Source organism: Halichondria panicea, chromosome 10 (assembly GCF_963675165.1).
Source record: "Halichondria panicea chromosome 10, odHalPani1.1, whole genome shotgun sequence".
Lineage (NCBI taxonomy): Eukaryota > Metazoa > Porifera > Demospongiae > Suberitida > Halichondriidae > Halichondria > Halichondria panicea.
The window spans coordinates 261,153-278,807 of record NC_087386.1 but is presented as its reverse complement, the minus strand read 5'-3'; the positions used below and the strand labels follow the sequence as shown (position 1 = coordinate 278,807).

Genomic DNA, 17,655 nt, shown 5'->3' with positions numbered 1-17,655 from the left:
GCTCAGCATTGCAGAGATTCTTTGTTGAAAGCATGGAACACTGCAAGCAAAGTCAGTTCAACCACTGTTCACGCTTCAACCGCTGCTCTCTCTCTCTCTCTCCCTCTCCTGTGACTGCTGCCAGCGAGTCCTTCACAAAGAGACCTGTCAGGATTGTGTGCTCATCTTGCAGTGGTGTTGAGGCTGATCAGTCTGCGGTATGGGTTGTTTTGCCTCCAGGTCCTCCATTGCAGTGCAACCACTCGACGACACTGGAGCTCAACAAGGTAGCTACAAGTGCCCAATAGATCCATGAGACCCACTTGACTCAGGCTGAATGTTTCTAGATCCTGCTGATGCTGACAGGGCTGCTGATGTACCCTCCCAACAGCCACCCAACATGCAAGTGTTCATTGGGAATCGATTCCCAGCTCGGCAAGAAAGCTACACTAGTAAGCCCAATGACCTGTACTGTACTGCAGATACTGATATACCGTATAGCGGGGAATTTTTGTTGCTGTAAATTTTCGTATAAACGACCCATTTGTATTTTGAATCTATTGCGGTAGTATAGTTTTAATTTTCGTATGATGCTCTTCAATCCGAAATGTACAAAAATTCCACCATACGAAAGTAACCCGCTATACGGTAATTATTAATTATAAGTCTTCCTTTACTCTAACTGCAGGTGCTATCATGTTCAGACGTCCCCGACACATCCCAGACATGTTCTTCAGTGATAGTTTCAGCCTTTCTGCAGCACAACCACCAGACACTGGAGCAGCTCAACAAGGTGGCTACTACGCGACAGTGACTCAATCATGACCTACTGAATGTTCATGATAATTATATGCATGCAGGAACAAAGAAATATTCTTCAGCCTCCGATTCTCAAGAAGAGATTGAAAGGATGCTTGCCCTTGATTCCCGCCGACGCAAACACATGTCCTTCGCTGCAGTGCATCCACTCCAAACTGGGGCTGAAGGTATAGCTATATATACTCTTATGAATAGCAGTTTCCTGTACTAAATGTTCATGCATGCAGGTGGTGAAAGGCCTCCCCAAACAACCCCCAGTGTTTTCTTCAGTGGTGGTCCCGGCCCTTCTACTGCAGCACAACCACCAAACACTGGAGCTCAACAAGGTTGCTACTACACAACAGTAGCAGTGAATATCAAACCATGACTTATGCATGCAGGGACGGACCAGTCTTCCTCTGATGTCCCCTCCTCACAAAATCTACCCAGCATCTGCGTCAGTGTTAGTTCCCCACGCAGGTTCTCCACTGCAGTACATCCACTCAACACTGGAGCTCAACAAGGTAGCTACAATGAACACAATAGCCCAACTATATACTATGCATGCATGCAGGTGCTGGCAGACCTTCCCAACAGCTTACTGTACCCAATGTTTTCTTCAGTGGTAGTCCTCCTCCCACTCCAGCACAACCACCAGACACTGGAGCTCAGCAAGGTAGACCAGTATCAGACCCAGCGGAGGAGGACACTGCTCAACAAGGTAGACCAGTATCAGACCCAGAGGAGGAGGACACTATTACCTTAATTAGATAATTAGCTACGGCACAGTAATAATATTATTACGACCTTTAAAATAATGAATGATTTGTCTTTTCTTTCTTTGTAACCTCTACATATTGGACACACATAACAGCACTGTATAAGCTGTAGTATGAGTGAGAGGCAATTCTTGCAGGCACAGAGGAAAATTAATTCTTATAGGGGTCCTATTGCCTTCACATTCTGGCAATATAGGGCCATAGGGGTATCTCCAGTAGGAGAACTTCTACCATTACTCTTACCTTGCTCTAGCTCTAGCTCTGCTGTGTCAGTCCAATATGTAGAGGATATAAGACAAATCATTCAAAGAATTTCATTAAAAGATCGTAATAATTAGTTAATTAGGTTCATTGTGTCCTCGTCTGGACCAGTGTAGCAGTGAATATCAAACCATGACCTATGCATTCAGGGACGGACCAGTCTTCCTCTGATGTCCCCTCCTCATCTCCTTCCAAGAATGTACCCAGCATCTGCGTCAGTGTTACTTCCCCCCCACGCAGGTTCTCCACTGCAGTACATCCACTCAACACTGGAGCTCAACTAGGTAGCTATAATAACACGATTTCTAATAATTATACTGAATGTTCATGCATGCAGGTGCTGGAAGACCTTCCCAACAGCTTACTGTACCCAGTGTTTTCTTCAGTGGTGGCTCCCCCTCCACTCCAGCACAACCACCAGACACTGGAGCTCAGCAAGGTAGCTACTACATAACAGTAGCAGTGAATCAATCATCATGACCTACTAAGATGTTCATATAATGCATGCAGGAACGGACCAGTCCTCCTCTGATGTCCCCCCTCCTCCTTCCCACAATATACCCAGCATTGTCATCAGTGAGAGTTCCTCTGATGTCCCTCCATCCTTTCACTCCGAAGAGCTAGAAGAGTTGATACTGAAGATGTTTGCTGATGCCGCTCTCCGCTCTCCCAAGCACAGATCCAGGAGGGCCTGCACTGAAGGTATATAGCTATATATAATGATAATGAACACCATAAACCATGCATGTTTACTGATTGTTCCTATGCAGATGCTGATGACGGGGCCTCTTATCCTTGGCCTTCACAAAATGTAATTTTCATCAATGATGGTTCTTCCGCTGTTGCAAAACGACCACTCAGCACTAGAGCGCAACAAGGTAGCTATTATGTAGACCCACGGAGGACCTAGGTTGAATGTTCATATAGGTACTGATGAGCGAGCAGATAGCCCTTTAACATTTTCCCAAAAGGCCACTAACTTGTTGCTAATGATGCGCCAGATGTTATCCCGTCATAAAGTACAGCCACTCGACCTTTACCTTGAGTTGCAACCGGGTAAGTGATACTAGAGTTATCATGTGACCTACTGATTCATCACGCAGGTGTGGATGATGACAATATTTCACCTTTCCTCGACTTGTCCCCTTCTGAACAAGCCACTGCAGTGATGCATGATTTATTCTTCAGTGCTGAAACTCCATCCATGGTTCAACTATCACCTCTCCTATGTGGAGGTCAACTAGGTAGCCTGACCCTACAACAGGACTCAATCTTCTGTTATACTGAATGTTCCTGCAGATACTGAGACTGATGATGTCTTCTCAGCCAGTGGAGAGGAACCCAACGCCCACCCAATGCTCATCAGAGCTCAACAAGGTAGCTATAATTATACCTAACTATAGCACTGCATGCATGACCTATGTGCACTGTGTTACAGTTGCAGGGACACCTGCTGAGTACTCCCCACGGGATATCCCCCACTCCTATTTCATGAAGAGGAGGAATGCTACCACCATCACTCACCAAGAGCTCATCCAGGATATACTGGCTCTAATACAAGTGGATGGAGCTAGGAAGAAGGTGTCATCACTCAAAGGACCAATAGCCAGTGTTCTTCCCCCCGAAAAACCTTCAAGTCCCGAACATAGATATCCTGAAATAGTAAGTTTATTATTGTAGCAAGTATTCATTCATGTGTGTACTATGGAATTTATGCGTGTGTAGAATATGCAGCTGCCTGTGTATCAGTCCATACCAAAGCCATTGAAGTGAGTTGTGCTCTCATGCATACTAGCTAGTCGGCTGAGTGATTATTGCACGTCTGCGTGCGTGTGTGTGTGTGCGTCTGCCTGCGTGTGTGTGTGTATGTGTGTGCGTGTGTGTGTGTGTGCGTGTGTGTGTGGGTGTGATCTTGTCCCCACAGTCCCAGGCCGAAGTATCGCAAACCACCACCGAAACAGAAATATCAACAAAAGCGTTTGTGAGTGGTTGTGATTTTGTCGAAGAATACGTTCTAAAATGAAAATTTATTTACTTGCTCTGCAGGTTACCTACTGATTCTCAGAAGGAGTTCTTTAAAATGCTAGAAAAGAAAATCAATGAAGTGAGTAATCACCATTCAAGGGCATGCAGCCACTTGTCTCCTCACTCTTATCTGTGTGTATGCAGGGACCCGACTGTGACCCAACAAAAGATAAGGATGAGAATAAGGATGACAAAGATGAGGACGACCAAGATGATGGAGAGATTCGTGTGATAGGGTGAATCACCTCGGCTATGGACTGACTGTATCGTTACTAGGCAACAATTCAATTCATTTTGATTTCATCTCTATTTCTTTTTAAATTTTAAACAATTAATTGCTTCTCAAAATTAATTTCAACATTCATTGACATAAGAATATTGACTGTTAATTGGATTGAACAACTAGCTATTGTACGCCTGGAAATGGGAAATTAGAAAAATTGTCCGACATAATAATAAAGTATCATCCATGATCACATGACGTAGTAGGAGGTCGATATATCAAAATAAAAATTTAATTACAAAATAAATCACTCCTAGACCACACAGTTTAGTTAACAAAAGCTACAACTTGGCAGGAGATTGCCAAGTAAATCTGTCCAGTCTAAACGGTGCCAGGTCATAAGATGGAGGCAGGTCCAGGGCCAACTCAGTCAGTATCTTGCCCACCACTGGAGCCAGCTTGAACCCGTGACCTGGAGGGGCAAAGGAACACACATAGTGAAGTATGTAACTGCTCAACGTTGCAATGTGACAGCTTCTATAAGCTAGAAATTCACAATAAGACATTCATTTTAATGAGCTAAAAAAGGGTTAGGGAAATCCCAACAATAATAAATGGCAAAATGAGCAAGCCACAACTACACAAAGTCTCTTATACTTACTTGCAGGGTGGCCACAGCTTTAGTCGCCATGAGAATACCCCCATCTTTCTTAAACACTCCCTCATGATTGAAGGGGAGGTACAACTGACTGGGGTACTTGCTCATCACCTACACAAGGTTAAGGTAACATCGTAGTACACAGAGGGACACTGACTTGGTTAAAGTAACATCATAGTACACAGAGGGACACTGACTTGGTTAAAGTAACATCATAGTACACAGAGGGACACTGACTTGTTGGGCTGAGAGACGGTCGTGTGGTGTGCCACTCTCAGCAAGACATCTGATGGCATCTTGCAGGCAATGGCTACTCTTGGGACCAAGACCAGTATTGCTGCACATACAGGTGTGTGTGTGTGTGGGGGTGTACATGTATATGTATATGTGTGTGTGTGAGGTGTGTGTGTGTGGTGTGGTGTGTGTGTGGGTGTGTGTTGGTTTTCTGCAGAAGAGGAAGTGTACTTATACATTAACACAATGCGAACACATGATACATACCTGAGGGGGTACGGAACCTTTGAAATTTCATTTGTAGTCTGCCCATATTATTTTAGGCTCTGTAGACCAACAAAGCTTATATGCACAGTGGGACATGTAAGATGTTGACAAACTAATTAATATGACGACCCGTACCTTGTTTAGATTCTGTCCTATCGAACTGTCTCCTCCCGTTTTTCCTCTTAGACTCTGGTATTCCTCCTCCAGAACTAGCCAATCTCGCAGTCAGTCCTCGTGTCCACGTAGGAGCTGTCCTCTCATACACTCTCCAAAGGCTTTTGCATGGTGACTCTGATCCCCTGTTCCTTACAGAGCCACGTGGGTGAATCACGGGTGACAAAAGGGAGGCGTGTCTGCTCAGCATTGCAGAGATTCTTTGTTCAAGGTGTTGAAAGCATGGAACACTGCAAGCAAAGTCAGTTCAACCACTGTTCACGCTTCAACCGCTGCTCTCTTTCTCTCTCTCCCTCTCCTGTGACTGCTGCCAGCGAGTCCTTCACAAAGAGACCTGTCAGGATTGTGTGCTCATCTTGCAGTGGTGTTGAGGCTGATCAGTCTGCGGTATGGGTTGTTCTGCCTCCAGGCCCTCCATTGCAGTGCAACCACTCGACGACACTGGAGCTCAACAAGGTAGCTAAAAGTGCCCAATAGATCCATGAGACCCACTTGACTCAGGCTGAATGTTTCTAGATCCTGCTGATGCTGACAGGGCTGCTGATGTACCCTCCCAACAGCCACCCAACATGCAAGTGTTCATCGGGAATCGATTCCCAGCTCGGCAAGAAAGCTACACTAGTAAGCCCAATGACCTGTACTGTACTGCAGATACTGATATACCGTATAGCGGGGAATTTTTGTTGCTGTAAATTTTCGTATGAACGACCCATTCGTATTTTGAATCTATTGCAGTAGTATAGTTTTAATTTTCATACGTATGATGCTCTTCAATCCGAAATGTACGAAAATTCCACCATACGAAAATAACCCGCTATACGGTAATTATTAATTATAAGTCTTCCTTTACTCTAACTGCAGGTGCTATCATGTTCAGACGTCCCCAACACATCCCAGACATGTTCTTCAGTGATAGTTTCAGCCTTTCTGCAGCACAACCACCAGACACTGGAGCAGCTCAACAAGGTGGCTATTACACAACAGTAGCAGTGAATATCAAACCATGACTTATGCATGCAGGGACGGACCAGTCTTCCTCTGATGTCCCCTCCTCACAAAATGTACCCAGCATCTGCGCCAGTGTTACTTCCCCCCCACGCAGGTTCTCCACTGCAGTACATCCACTCAACACTGGAGCTCATCTAGGTAGCTACAATGAACACAATAGCCCAACTATATACTATGCATGCAGGTGCTGGCAGACCTTCCCAATAGCTTACTGTACCCAGTGTTTTCTTCAGTGGTAGTCCTCCTCCCACTCCAGCACAACCACCAGACACTGGAGCTCAACAAGGTAGACCAGTATCTGACCCAGAGGAGGAGGACACTGCTCAACAAGGTAGACCAGTATCAGACCCAGAGGAGGAGGACACTGCTCAACAAGGTAGACCAGTATCAGACCCAGAGGAGGAGGACACTGCTCAACAAGGTAGACCAGTATCAGACCCAGAGGAGGAGGACACTATTACCTTAATTAGATAACTAGCTACGTCACAGTAATAATATTATTACGACCTTTAATAAAATTCTTTGAATAATTTGTCTTTTCTTTGTAACCTCTACATATTGGACACACATAACAGTACTGTATAAACTGTAGTATGAGTGACAGGCAGTTCTTGCAGACACAGAGTAAAAATGGGGTCCTATTACCTTCACATTCTGACAACCTGGCCTAGGGGTATCTCCAGTAGGAGAACTTCTACCATTACTCTTACCTTGCTCTAGCTCTAGCTCTGCTGTGTCAGTCCAATATGTAGAGAGGTTATAAGACAAATCATTCAAAGAATTTCATTAAAAGATCGTAATAATTAGTTAATTAGGTTCATCGTGTCCTCGTCTGGACCAGTGTAGCAGTGAATATCAAACCATGACCTATGCATTCAGGGACGGACCAGTCTTCCTCTGATGTCCCCTCCTCATCTCCTTCCAAGAATGTACCCAGCATCTGCGCCAGTGTTACTTCCCCCCCACGCAGGTTCTCCACTGCAGTACATCCACTCAACACTGGAGCTCAACAAGGTAGCTACAATGAACACAATAGCCCAACTATATACTATGCATGCATGCAGGTGCTGGCAGACCTTCCCAACAGCTTACTGTACCCAATGTTTTCTTCAGAGGTGGCTATCCCTCCACTCCAGCACAACCACCCGACACTGGAGCTCAACAAGGTAGCTACTGCACAACAGTAGCAGTGAATCAATCATCATGACCTACTATAAGATGTTCATATAATGCATGCAGGGACGGACCAGTCCTCCTCTGATGTTCCCCCTCCTCCTTCCCACAATATACCCAGCATTGTCATCAGTGAGAGTTCCTCCGATGTCCCTCCATCCTTTTACTCCAAAGAGCTAGAAGAGTTGATACTGAGGATGTTTGCTGATACCGCTCTCCGCTCTCCCAAGCACAGATCCAGGAGTGCCTGCACTGAAGGTATATAGCTATATACTATAATATAATGAACACCATAAACCATGCATGTGTACTGATTGTTCCTATGCAGATGCTGATGACGGGGCCTCTTATCCTTGGCCTTCACAAAATGTAACCAGTATTTTCATCAGTGATGGTTCTCCCGCTGTTGCAAAACGACCACTCAGCACTAGAGCTCAACAAGGTAGCTATTATGTAGACCCACGGAGGACCTAGGTTGAATGTTCATATAGGTACTGATGAGCGGGCAGATAGTCCTTTAACACTTTCCCAAAAGGCCACTAACTTGTTGCTAATGATGCGTCAGATGTTAACCCGTCGTAATGCAGTACAGCCACTCGACCTTGACCTTGATAATCAACCGGGTAAGTGGTACTAGAGTTATCATGTGACCTACTGATTCATCACGCAGGTGTGGATGATGACAATATTTCATCTTTCCTCGACTTGTCCCCTTCTGAACAAGCCACTGCAGTGATGCATGATTTATTCTTCAGTGCTGAAACTCCATCCATGGTTCAACTATCACCTCTCCTATGTGGAGGTCAACCAGGTAGCCTGACCCTACAACATGCAGGACTCAACCTTCTGTTATACTGAATGTTCCTGCAGATACTGAGACTGATGATGTCTTCTCAGCCAGTGGAGAGGAACCCAACGCCCACCCGATGCTCATCAGAGCTCAACAAAGTAGCTATAATTATACCTAACTATAGCACTGTATGCATGACCCATGTGTACTGTATAGCACTGCATGCATGACCCATGTGCACTGTGTTACAGTTGCAGGGACACCTGCTGAGTACTCCCCACGGGATATCCCCCACTCCTATTTCATGAAGAGGAGGAATGCTACCACCATCACTCACCAAGAGCTCATCCAGGATATACTGGCTCTAATACAAGTGGATGGAGCCAGGAAGAAGGTGTCACTCAAAGGACCAATAGCCAGTGTTCTTCCCCCCGAAAAACCTTCAAGCACAAAACGTCCCAAACAAAGAGATCCTGAAATAGTAATTTTCCTGATTATTGTAGCAAGCATTCATTCATGTGTGTACTATGGAATTTATGCGTGTGTAGAATATGCAGCTGCCTGTGTATCGGTCCATACCAAAGCCATTGAAGTGAGTTATGCTCTCATGCTAGCTAGTCGGCTGAGGGATTATTACATGTCTGCCTGCGTGTATGTGTATGTGTGCGTGCGTGCGTGTGTGTGTGTGTGGGTGTGTGTGTGTGTGTGTGTGATCCTGTCCCCACAGTCCCAGGCCAAAGTATCGCAAACCACCACCAAAACGAAAAAATCAACAAAAGCGTTTGTGAGTGGTTATGATTTTGTCGAAGAATGAGTTCTAAAATGAAAGACTTGCTCTGCAGGTTACCTACTGATGCTCAGAAGGAGTTCTTTAAAATGCTAGAAAAGAAAATCAATGAAGTGAGTAATCACCATTCATGGGCATCCAGCCACTTGTCTCCTCACTCTTATCTGTGTATATGCAGGGACCCGACTGTGACCCAACAAAAGATAAGGATGAGAATAAGGATGACAAAGATGATGACAAAGATGAGGACGACCAAGATGAGGACAGTATGCAGCTGCGGTCTATACCAAAGCCATTGAAGTGAGTTATGCTCTCATGCATGCTAGTCGGCTGAGTGATTATTACATGTCTGCCTGCGTGTATGTGTGTGTGTGTGTGTGTGTGTGGGTGTGTGTGTGTGTGTGTGTGTGTGTGATCCTGTCCCCACAGTCCCAGGCCAAAGTATCGCAAACCACCACCGAAACGAAAAAATCAACAAAAGCGTTTGTGAGTGGTTATGATTTTGTCAAAGAATGAAATGATTTATTTACTTGCTCTGCAGGTTACCTACTGATTCTCAGAAGGAGTTCTTTAAAATGCTAGAAAAGAAAATCAATGAAGTGAGTAATCACCATTCAAGGGCATGCAGCCACTTGTCTCCTCACTCTTATCTGTGTGTATGCAGGGACCCGACTGTGACCCAACAAAAGATAATAAGGATGACAAAAATGAGGACGACCAAGATGATGGAGAGATTCGTGTGATAGGGTGAATCACCTCCGGCTATGGACTGACTGTATCGTTACTAGGCAACAATTCAATTCATTTTGATTTCATCTCTATTTCTTTCTAAATTTTAAACAATTAATTAATTGCTTCTCAAAATTAATTTCAACATTCATTGACATAAGAATATGGATTGAACAACTATTACAACTAGCTATTGTACGCCTGGAAATGAGAAATTAGACCGACATAATAATAAAGTATCATCCATGATCACATGACGTAGTAGGAGATTGATATATCAAAATAAAAATTTAATTACAAAATAAATCACTCCTAGACCACACAGTTTAGTTAACAAAAGCTACAACTTGGCAGGAGATTGCCAAGTAAATCTGTCCAGTCTAAACGGTGCCAGATCATAAGATGAAGGCAGGTCCAGGGCCAACTCAGTCAGTATCTTGCCCACCACTGGAGCCAGCTTGAACCCGTGACCTGGAGGGGCAAAGGAACACACATAGTGAAGTATGTAACTGCTCAACGTTGCAATGTGACAGCTTCTATAAGCTTCTAACTGGCCGGATTTAAATTCATGTGTGGGATTTTTTTTTAAATGGTGCAGGGAAAATCGACATATTTCTTAAGTACAAGGCTCACCTGAAAACCCCGCCCCCATGATGATGTTAGGGTAGAGAGGGTGTCTATCCAGCACTGGGTCTTCATCAGGACTTTCCTAGATTTAACGTAGAGCAGGTTATTTTGCATTGTAGAGCATCATACGAAAATTAAAACTTCTACCTTACTGTACGAATATTTAAAATACGAAATATTTAATTAGAAGTACATTGGGTAGTTCATACTCGCTATATGGTATACGATCCCCACCCACCTACCGTGTACATGCAAGCCTCGTAGATACTGGGTGTGGTTTGCACACCCTTGAAGTGCCGCTGGACAAATGGACGCACAAGGTCAGTGGTGGACGGGCCAGGGAGAGCATCTCTTGCATCAGGGTCCACCTCATTGTGATTCGTGTGGAAGCAAATCTGCAGTGTGTGTGTGAGGTGTGTGTGAGGTGTGAGGCGTGTGTGCCCTACCTTAACCAGTCCCGGATATTCGTAGATGGGCAGTCCATAGACATGGTAGTAAGGGTCCTCACTGTCAGTGTAACAGATGAACGCAGGGAAATTCTCCCAGGAGAAATCCTTAGGCTCCTCCGCCTTCCAATACAGCACCTCCGTCCTACACACCTGATCACATGACATCAAAGGACAATGAAGTATGTGCTATTAGTACCTTGAATGGTAGATGTACTCCTAGTGTGGCCATGATAGCAGGAGCCCAAGCCCCAGCAGTGATGATCAGTCTCCTAGCTGTGAAGACTCCCTGGTCAGTGGTCACTCTGATGATGGGACCTGGAGTGATCTCCTTCACTTTGTGTCCATCTAAAAACTCTCCACCATTCTCAATGAACAGCCTCTGGGAGATAATGGAAATACAAGTATCAAGAAATTCACAATAAGACATTCATTTTAATGAGCTAAAAAAGGGTTAGGGAAATCCCAACAAGGTATAATGAGCAAGCCACAACTACACAAAGCCTTACTTGCAGGGTGGCCACAGCTTTAGTGGCCATGAGAAGACCTCCATCTTTCTCAAACACTCCCTCATGATTGAAGGGGAGGTACAACTGACTGGGGTACTTGCTCATCACCTACGCAAGGTTAAGGTAACATCATGGTACACAGAGGGACACTGACTTGGTTAAGGTAACATCATAGTACACTGACTTGGTTAAGGTAACATCATAGTACACAGAGGGACACTGACTTGGTTAAGGTAACATCATAGTACACAGAGGGACACTGACTTGGTTAAAGTAACATCATAGTACACAGAGGGACACTGACTTGGTTAAAGTAACATCATAGTACACAGAGGGACACTGACTTGGTTAAGGTAACATCATAGTACACAGAGGGACACTGACTTGGTTAAGGTAACATCATAGTACACAGAGGGACACTGACTTGGTTAAAGTAACGTCATAGTACACAGAGGGACACTGACTTGTTGGGCTGAGAGACGGTTGTGTGGTGTGCCACTCTCAGCAAGACATCTGATGGCATCTTGCAGGCAATGGCTACTCTTGGGACCAAACATAAGCAGACCAGTATCGCTGCACATACAGGTGTGTGTGGGTGTGGGGGTGTACATGTATATGTATATGTGTGTGAGGTGTGGGTGTGTGGTGTGGTGTGTGGGTGTGGGTGTGTGTGTGGACCACAACAATGAACAATGGATACCTTATTGTAAACGGGTACTAATTTTATCGAATTTTAGCGAATCTGTAATTAACGTAAATTAAGTACGCGCTAATAATAAAACGCAATTAAAAATTATAAACTCATCAAAAAAAAATTTTTTATTATTTTTTTCGAATGTACTTTTGAGAGTATGCTGAGCAAGCTAGCCCTTTTTTCATCTGTATCTGTATCTGACTCCAAACTTTTCATTCAACCTTAAAACTCATACTTGTACATCTTTTGAGATTGGTAATAAATTTACTACAAATCCGCCAAAATTAGTACCCTAAAAACAGAGAAAAATCTGAAAACGCTAAAATTACTACCCGTCTATAATAGTAACAATAAGGTAATCAATCTCACTACAATGTATAATTTTCATCTCTAGGTTTAATTACATTGTACCACTCACAGATAGAGTTGCGTCTTTCCCTCTCGCTCTATTTGATCCCACATTCGATATGCCTCGTCCATCATCTTAATATAGTATGCTTTTGTGTAGGCACGTCTGGTGATCCTGGACCCACCGTGAGAGCTACCCCTAGTGTGTAGAGCAGAGAACTGCAGGGACCGAGGTGAGTGGTCATTGAGGCTGCCTTAGCTAGTAACAGACCTGCTCCAGTAGTAACACTCTTCCCCCACCATTCTTGGTGAGGTTGTAAGCAGTCGAGCTTCCCTCAACACCAGCCCCCAACACTATCACATCATACTCTTTGCTGCTGCTACTGCTGCCTGACTCCATGACGATGATGATGGTTGTGGCGATGGTGGTTAAGGTTGTGGTGGCCAGTCCCTTCCCTTGCGGATGTGGGGGCGTCTCTGCACATGTAGTACAGTGGCAAGTACGTGTGGGGGTTGGGCTCAGTATAAAGCTTCCAGCCACCATCATGGAGTCAGGCAGCAGTAGCAGCAGCAAAGAGTACGATGTGATAGTGTTGGGGGCTGGTGTTGAGGGAAGCTCGACTGCCTACAACCTCACCAAGAATGGTGGAGGCAGAGTGTTACTACTGGAGCAGGTCTGTTACTAGCTAAGGCAGCCTCAATGACCACTCACCTCTGTCCTGCAGTTCTCTGCTCTACACACTAGGGGTAGCTCTCACGGTGGATCCAGGATCACCAGACGTGCCTACCATGAAGCGTATTATGTGCAAATGATGAACGAGGCATATCAAATGTGGGGTCAGATAGAGCGAGAGGGAAAGACGCAACTCTACACGTGAGCTCACTGTTCAATAATTACCTGCTATATAAGTACGTGCCAATTTCACTCTGTACAGTAAAACAGGTATCCTGTTGTTTGGACCTAAGAACAGTCGAGAGTTGAAACGAACGATTGAGAGTCTCAATGTTCACGGGGTAGACCATGAAGTGTTTAATGCTGAAGAGGTTTGCTGTGTTCTGGTTTTGCTTATAATTATATGTACTCCCCTCAGGGCATGATGAGATATCCTCATCAGTTGAACCTGCCGTCAGATCACAAGTGTGTACTGGAGAAGGATGGAGGTATACTCAATGCCACTAAAGCTGTTGGTGTGATTCAGGTAGGACTATAGGAGTGATGGCATCTAAGACATCGCTTTGTATATAGATCGTATGTCTTAATTGATATTATTTTGTTTCCAGAGGCTGTTCACCGAGAATGGTGGAGAGTTTTTAGATGGACACAAAGTGAAGGAGATCACTCCAGGTCCCATCATCAGAGTGACCACTGACCAGGGAGTCTTCACAGCTAGGAGACTGATCATCACTGCTGGGGCTTGGGCTCCTGCTATCATGGCCACACTAGGAGTACATCTACCATTTAAGTTTGAAGTGAGCTTGTACATGCACTCAATAACTGTAACACACTGTTCATTATTCAAGACAATGAGAGCAGAGGTACTTTATTGGAGGGCAGAGCATCCTGAGCACTACTCACCTGATGTCTTCCCCACATTTGGTATGTACGATGCCACCCACCATCCTTTCTATGGCCTCCCTATCTTTGAGTACCCTGGCCTTGTCAAGGTGAGGCTCTGTCATGTACACGTATAGTACCAACACCTGGCCTACCGTATAAGTATAGTGGAGGAAATTTTCTTATTTTTCGTAATTATAGAAAGCATAAAATTGTTTTACAGTTGTAATAATTGCATGTCCTCATCTTTGCACAGATTTGCGCCCACATGTCAGTGTGTGTGAAACCTGACGCTAGGGATGAGCAGCCCTCACCAGACACAGAGGGTACCAAGCAGTTCATTGCGAAGTACTTCAAGGGCGTCTCCACCACTCCAAGCGTGTACGAACCTTGCATCATCACAGTAAGCTGTGTATCGTATAAAAATAAAAATTATAGCGAGTATATTTCAAGGATATAAAGTTTGCGGAAAAACCTAGGGAATAGCAGCTGCAGCATGCAATATTCAAAATTCGTGGGAAATATACCCTATACTGTAGGTACCTATAGTTACTGTAAGTGTTGCAATTAATACTTGCAGAAAACTCCTGATGAAAATCCGATCATTGCCAGACATCCCAAACATGCCAACATTGTGTTTGGAGCTGGATTTTCAGGTTTATATTGAGTCAGTCTGTGCATGTATATATAGACAAACTGTCGCTCCATGCAGGTCACGGGTTCAAGCTGGCTCCAGTGGTGGGCAAGATACTGACTGAGTTGGCCCTGGACCTGCCTCCATCTTATGATCTGGCACCGTTTAGACTGGACAGATTTAGCAAATATTCATCGAAGCTGTGATGTGGTTAATGTTAGTGTGAAAAAATTTGCTGTGGTCTTGTGTTTGCATGAGCATGCATTTATTCGCTCGTAAGTACAGCACCCATACCCAACCAACTGTGAGCTAATAATGTCGTAACTATATAATTATATGTACGTTGCTTTGTACTATTTTATCGGGGGTTCAGTGTATAACCATTGTGATAACAATATATCAAAGCATGATCTAGACATATATAGGGACGTCACAAAGTATATATCATTGTGTTTTTCTTTCAAAATTATACCAACCAGCAAAAAACCGTTACCACTGAGGAACTACTGCCTAATGAAAGACAGTAGGGCTGCTACCTAAAGCATAAAAAAACTACTGGCCAGTAAGTAGCCTCCTGCTTTGCAGTAGGAGAAGGAACTAAGGAACTACTACCACTGTAGGCTGCTGACTTTCAAATGAAAGACAGTAGGGCTGCCACCTAATGAAAGGCACCAGGATCTCCTGCTGACTATCACAATGAAAGACAGTAGGAAGTGGATGACCAGTTTCCCGACCACCCCACTACCTCCGGAGCCCCGGTTTATAACCTACACGCTACATAGTCTCGATTTCGAGTCTGGTGAACTTCACTATCACCACTCGTGTCAGGCCCTAAGTGCCGCGGTTAGATAACCTAGTAGTGATAATTGGGTGTTAACCAAATATTATTTACTGATTCAGTCTGTATCCTAGGTGATGTCCAGTAATTATATTATATAATTACTTCCCCCAGGCACTATTCTTATAATCTACTTCCTCAGCAGATTTGAATTGATATGATGCATCTTGACAAAATTTGGTACATTTGCACGCAATAAAATTCAAAAAAGTTGTGTAAGCTTGACAGTATTGAACTGAACTAGCTGAAGCCTGTAGTCAAATTCTTGCTCTGTGCTTTCTCAGTAGTCAAGGCTGTGGCTCAGAAGTAGAGGATTACAAGTAGACTGTGGTGTTGTTGACAATAACAGACTAGTTCAGAGCTACATAGGTACAGGTAGCTAGCTAGCTAGCTACATGTACAAACCTTGCAGCTGCATTTAGTGGTGGGCGGGTCTGGTCAAAGTTTATGCATGGCTTCCAGCTAGCTGAACCTAGCTAGTCTAGCTCATGTAGCTCCACAGTAGTACTGCTAGTTCTATGCCTGTAATTGTTCTAACTGCATAATTCTGAGGCTGTGAGAGCTAGTTTGACTGTCTCCACTGATGTTCAAATGACTGTTTTGCTGTTTTTGCAGTAAATAAATCAGTTGTTGACTGGTTGCCTAGTAATTATGGTTTATAAACAACCTCAGCCTCGGGCTGCGCCCTCGGCATTGGTTGTTTATAAGCCATAATTACTAGTCAACCAGTCAATAACTATAACGTGTAGTGGTGGGTGTTACCCATGCACTGTGTGGTGAAATTCATGCAATCACTGAATGGGTACAGGTGTGGCCAAAAATCATTGTGGAACATTTAGTTTATGACTTTCAAGATTTAGTACATAATTATAGTGCAAGACTATGGAAAGACACATGAAGATGCAAGACGTGATAATTGAGAGTGCTAGAGCAATTGGGATCCATTATTTAAAGCCAGAGCAAATGAAAGCAATGTATTCAATCATTGGAGGAAAGGACACATTTGTGTCACTGCCAACCGGCTATGGAAAGTCAGTAATCTTTGCTGCATTACCTATGGCCTTTGACCAATTGAAAGGTGAACTAAAATTGCTGTATGAGTGTACCTATATATACGCCTTTTTCTGTTTTGCAGGAACATCTGGAAGCATTGTACTTTGTATTAGTCCCCTCACTTCGCTGATGATGGATCAACAAAAAAAGTGTGCAGCTGGAGGATTGACAGTGGAATACGTTGGAGAAGCTCAGACAGACCGTAGTGCTATTAACAGAGTACTGAAAGGAGAAGCTCAGTTGGTGTTCATCTCCCCAGAGAGCATAATTATTAGCGAAGGGTATTTTTCGAAATAATTATGCTTCTGTCACCACCGTATATAAAGAATCTCGTTGCAGTAGTAGTTGATGAAGCCCATTGTGTTAAAACCTGGGGAGATGATTTTCGAGTTGCGAGATTGGAGATTTAAGGAGCCTCATTCCAGACAATGTCGGTGTTCACGCACTTACTGCTACCTCTACAACAGAAACATTTTACATTGTCAGTAGAAGGTTATGTATAGACGATCCTACTTTAATTGCCTCCCCTCCTTTCCGAGACAATATTTCTTATGGTTCTTATTTTAATGGTTGCTGCTGACACGTACACCGGTGGAATGGTTGCTGCTGACGCTGATGGAATGGTTGCTGCTGACACTGGTGGAATGGTTGGTACTGAAACAGATGATGGAATGGGTGGTGTGGGGGGTTCCTGCATAACTCTACTTCTTTTTGGCGGTGGTGGTTAAGTTATCTTCTGCATGTCTTGAAAGCAGACCATTTATTAGCTCTGTTGCTTCCTTCTTTACCTTGCATAGCTTTCTTGTTGAGCATGGACATTCTTCAGTTGTTTCTCGCACTGGTGACACAATATACTGTCACTAGCACTAGTTTCAGGGATGCAATGCAGAGGTACTGGAAGGAGCTGCACAAGTACTTCTCTTGCTTCAGAACAGCTATGACCATTGAGCTTCTTTCGCCTTCGGTTGTCCAGAGACTCATTTGCACACAAACAGCAGTAGAGGCCCATATCTAGCTACTTTTTCGTGATGCAATAGCTTACGTAACAGTTTACACAACAGGCCAC

At 44.1% G+C, this 17,655-nt stretch overlaps 4 protein-coding genes and 1 long non-coding RNA gene across 6 annotated transcripts; 4 read left to right on the top strand and 1 right to left on the bottom strand.

Annotated features, from left to right (window-relative positions):
* LOC135342516 (uncharacterized) lies at positions 1 to 4,194 on the top strand. The gene is made up of 19 exons (XM_064539250.1): positions 1 to 266; positions 327 to 431; positions 668 to 772; positions 840 to 965; positions 1,026 to 1,124; positions 1,179 to 1,301; positions 1,352 to 1,498; positions 1,967 to 2,101; positions 2,155 to 2,256; positions 2,328 to 2,519; positions 2,588 to 2,695; positions 2,745 to 2,873; positions 2,921 to 3,061; positions 3,117 to 3,194; positions 3,256 to 3,479; positions 3,543 to 3,586; positions 3,742 to 3,798; positions 3,864 to 3,921; positions 3,987 to 4,194. Exons 1-19 carry the CDS (start codon positions 200 to 202, stop codon positions 4,080 to 4,082), a joined length of 2,136 nt encoding a protein of 711 aa, XP_064395320.1. The 5' UTR covers positions 1 to 199; the 3' UTR covers positions 4,083 to 4,194.
* Positions 4,195 to 4,320: 126 nt separating this feature from the next.
* LOC135342518 (peroxisomal sarcosine oxidase-like) lies at positions 4,321 to 12,973 on the bottom strand. 2 transcript variants are annotated; one of them, XM_064539253.1, is made up of 9 exons: positions 12,781 to 12,973; positions 12,580 to 12,728; positions 11,932 to 12,040; positions 11,468 to 11,575; positions 11,158 to 11,340; positions 10,959 to 11,111; positions 10,755 to 10,907; positions 10,519 to 10,594; positions 4,321 to 4,537 (listed from the first exon to the last, which is right to left on the bottom strand). In XM_064539253.1, the coding sequence occupies exons 1-9, from the start codon at positions 12,907 to 12,909 to the stop codon at positions 4,407 to 4,409; spliced, it is 1,191 nt and encodes a 396-aa protein (XP_064395323.1). In that variant the 5' UTR covers positions 12,910 to 12,973; the 3' UTR covers positions 4,321 to 4,406. The 2 variants fall into 2 exon arrangements, with proteins under 2 accessions (XP_064395323.1, XP_064395322.1); XM_064539252.1 differs by lacking the exon at positions 4,321 to 4,537 and adding an exon at positions 10,110 to 10,356.
* LOC135342515 (uncharacterized) lies at positions 5,580 to 10,036 on the top strand. Its single transcript, XM_064539248.1, has 20 exons — positions 5,580 to 5,854; positions 5,915 to 6,019; positions 6,260 to 6,364; positions 6,419 to 6,544; positions 6,663 to 6,827; positions 7,286 to 7,420; positions 7,471 to 7,572; positions 7,646 to 7,837; positions 7,908 to 8,021; positions 8,071 to 8,202; positions 8,250 to 8,390; positions 8,450 to 8,527; positions 8,621 to 8,850; positions 8,918 to 8,961; positions 9,097 to 9,153; positions 9,212 to 9,269; positions 9,335 to 9,456; positions 9,586 to 9,642; positions 9,698 to 9,755; positions 9,821 to 10,036. Exons 1-20 carry the CDS (start codon positions 5,788 to 5,790, stop codon positions 9,905 to 9,907), a joined length of 2,175 nt encoding a protein of 724 aa, XP_064395318.1. The 5' UTR covers positions 5,580 to 5,787; the 3' UTR covers positions 9,908 to 10,036.
* A 41-nt stretch (positions 12,974 to 13,014) lies between the features above and the next one.
* LOC135342519 (peroxisomal sarcosine oxidase-like) lies at positions 13,015 to 14,966 on the top strand. Its single transcript, XM_064539254.1, has 9 exons — positions 13,015 to 13,183; positions 13,235 to 13,383; positions 13,445 to 13,553; positions 13,601 to 13,708; positions 13,791 to 13,979; positions 14,031 to 14,174; positions 14,321 to 14,467; positions 14,645 to 14,720; positions 14,777 to 14,966. Exons 1-9 carry the CDS (start codon positions 13,055 to 13,057, stop codon positions 14,902 to 14,904), a joined length of 1,179 nt encoding a protein of 392 aa, XP_064395324.1. The 5' UTR covers positions 13,015 to 13,054; the 3' UTR covers positions 14,905 to 14,966.
* A 1,312-nt stretch (positions 14,967 to 16,278) lies between these two features.
* On the top strand, positions 16,279 to 17,159 carry LOC135342525 (uncharacterized). The gene is made up of 2 exons (XR_010396887.1): positions 16,279 to 16,614; positions 16,672 to 17,159. It is a non-coding gene; the product is annotated as an uncharacterized LOC135342525 (long non-coding RNA).
* The last annotated feature ends 496 nt before the right edge of the window (positions 17,160 to 17,655 follow it).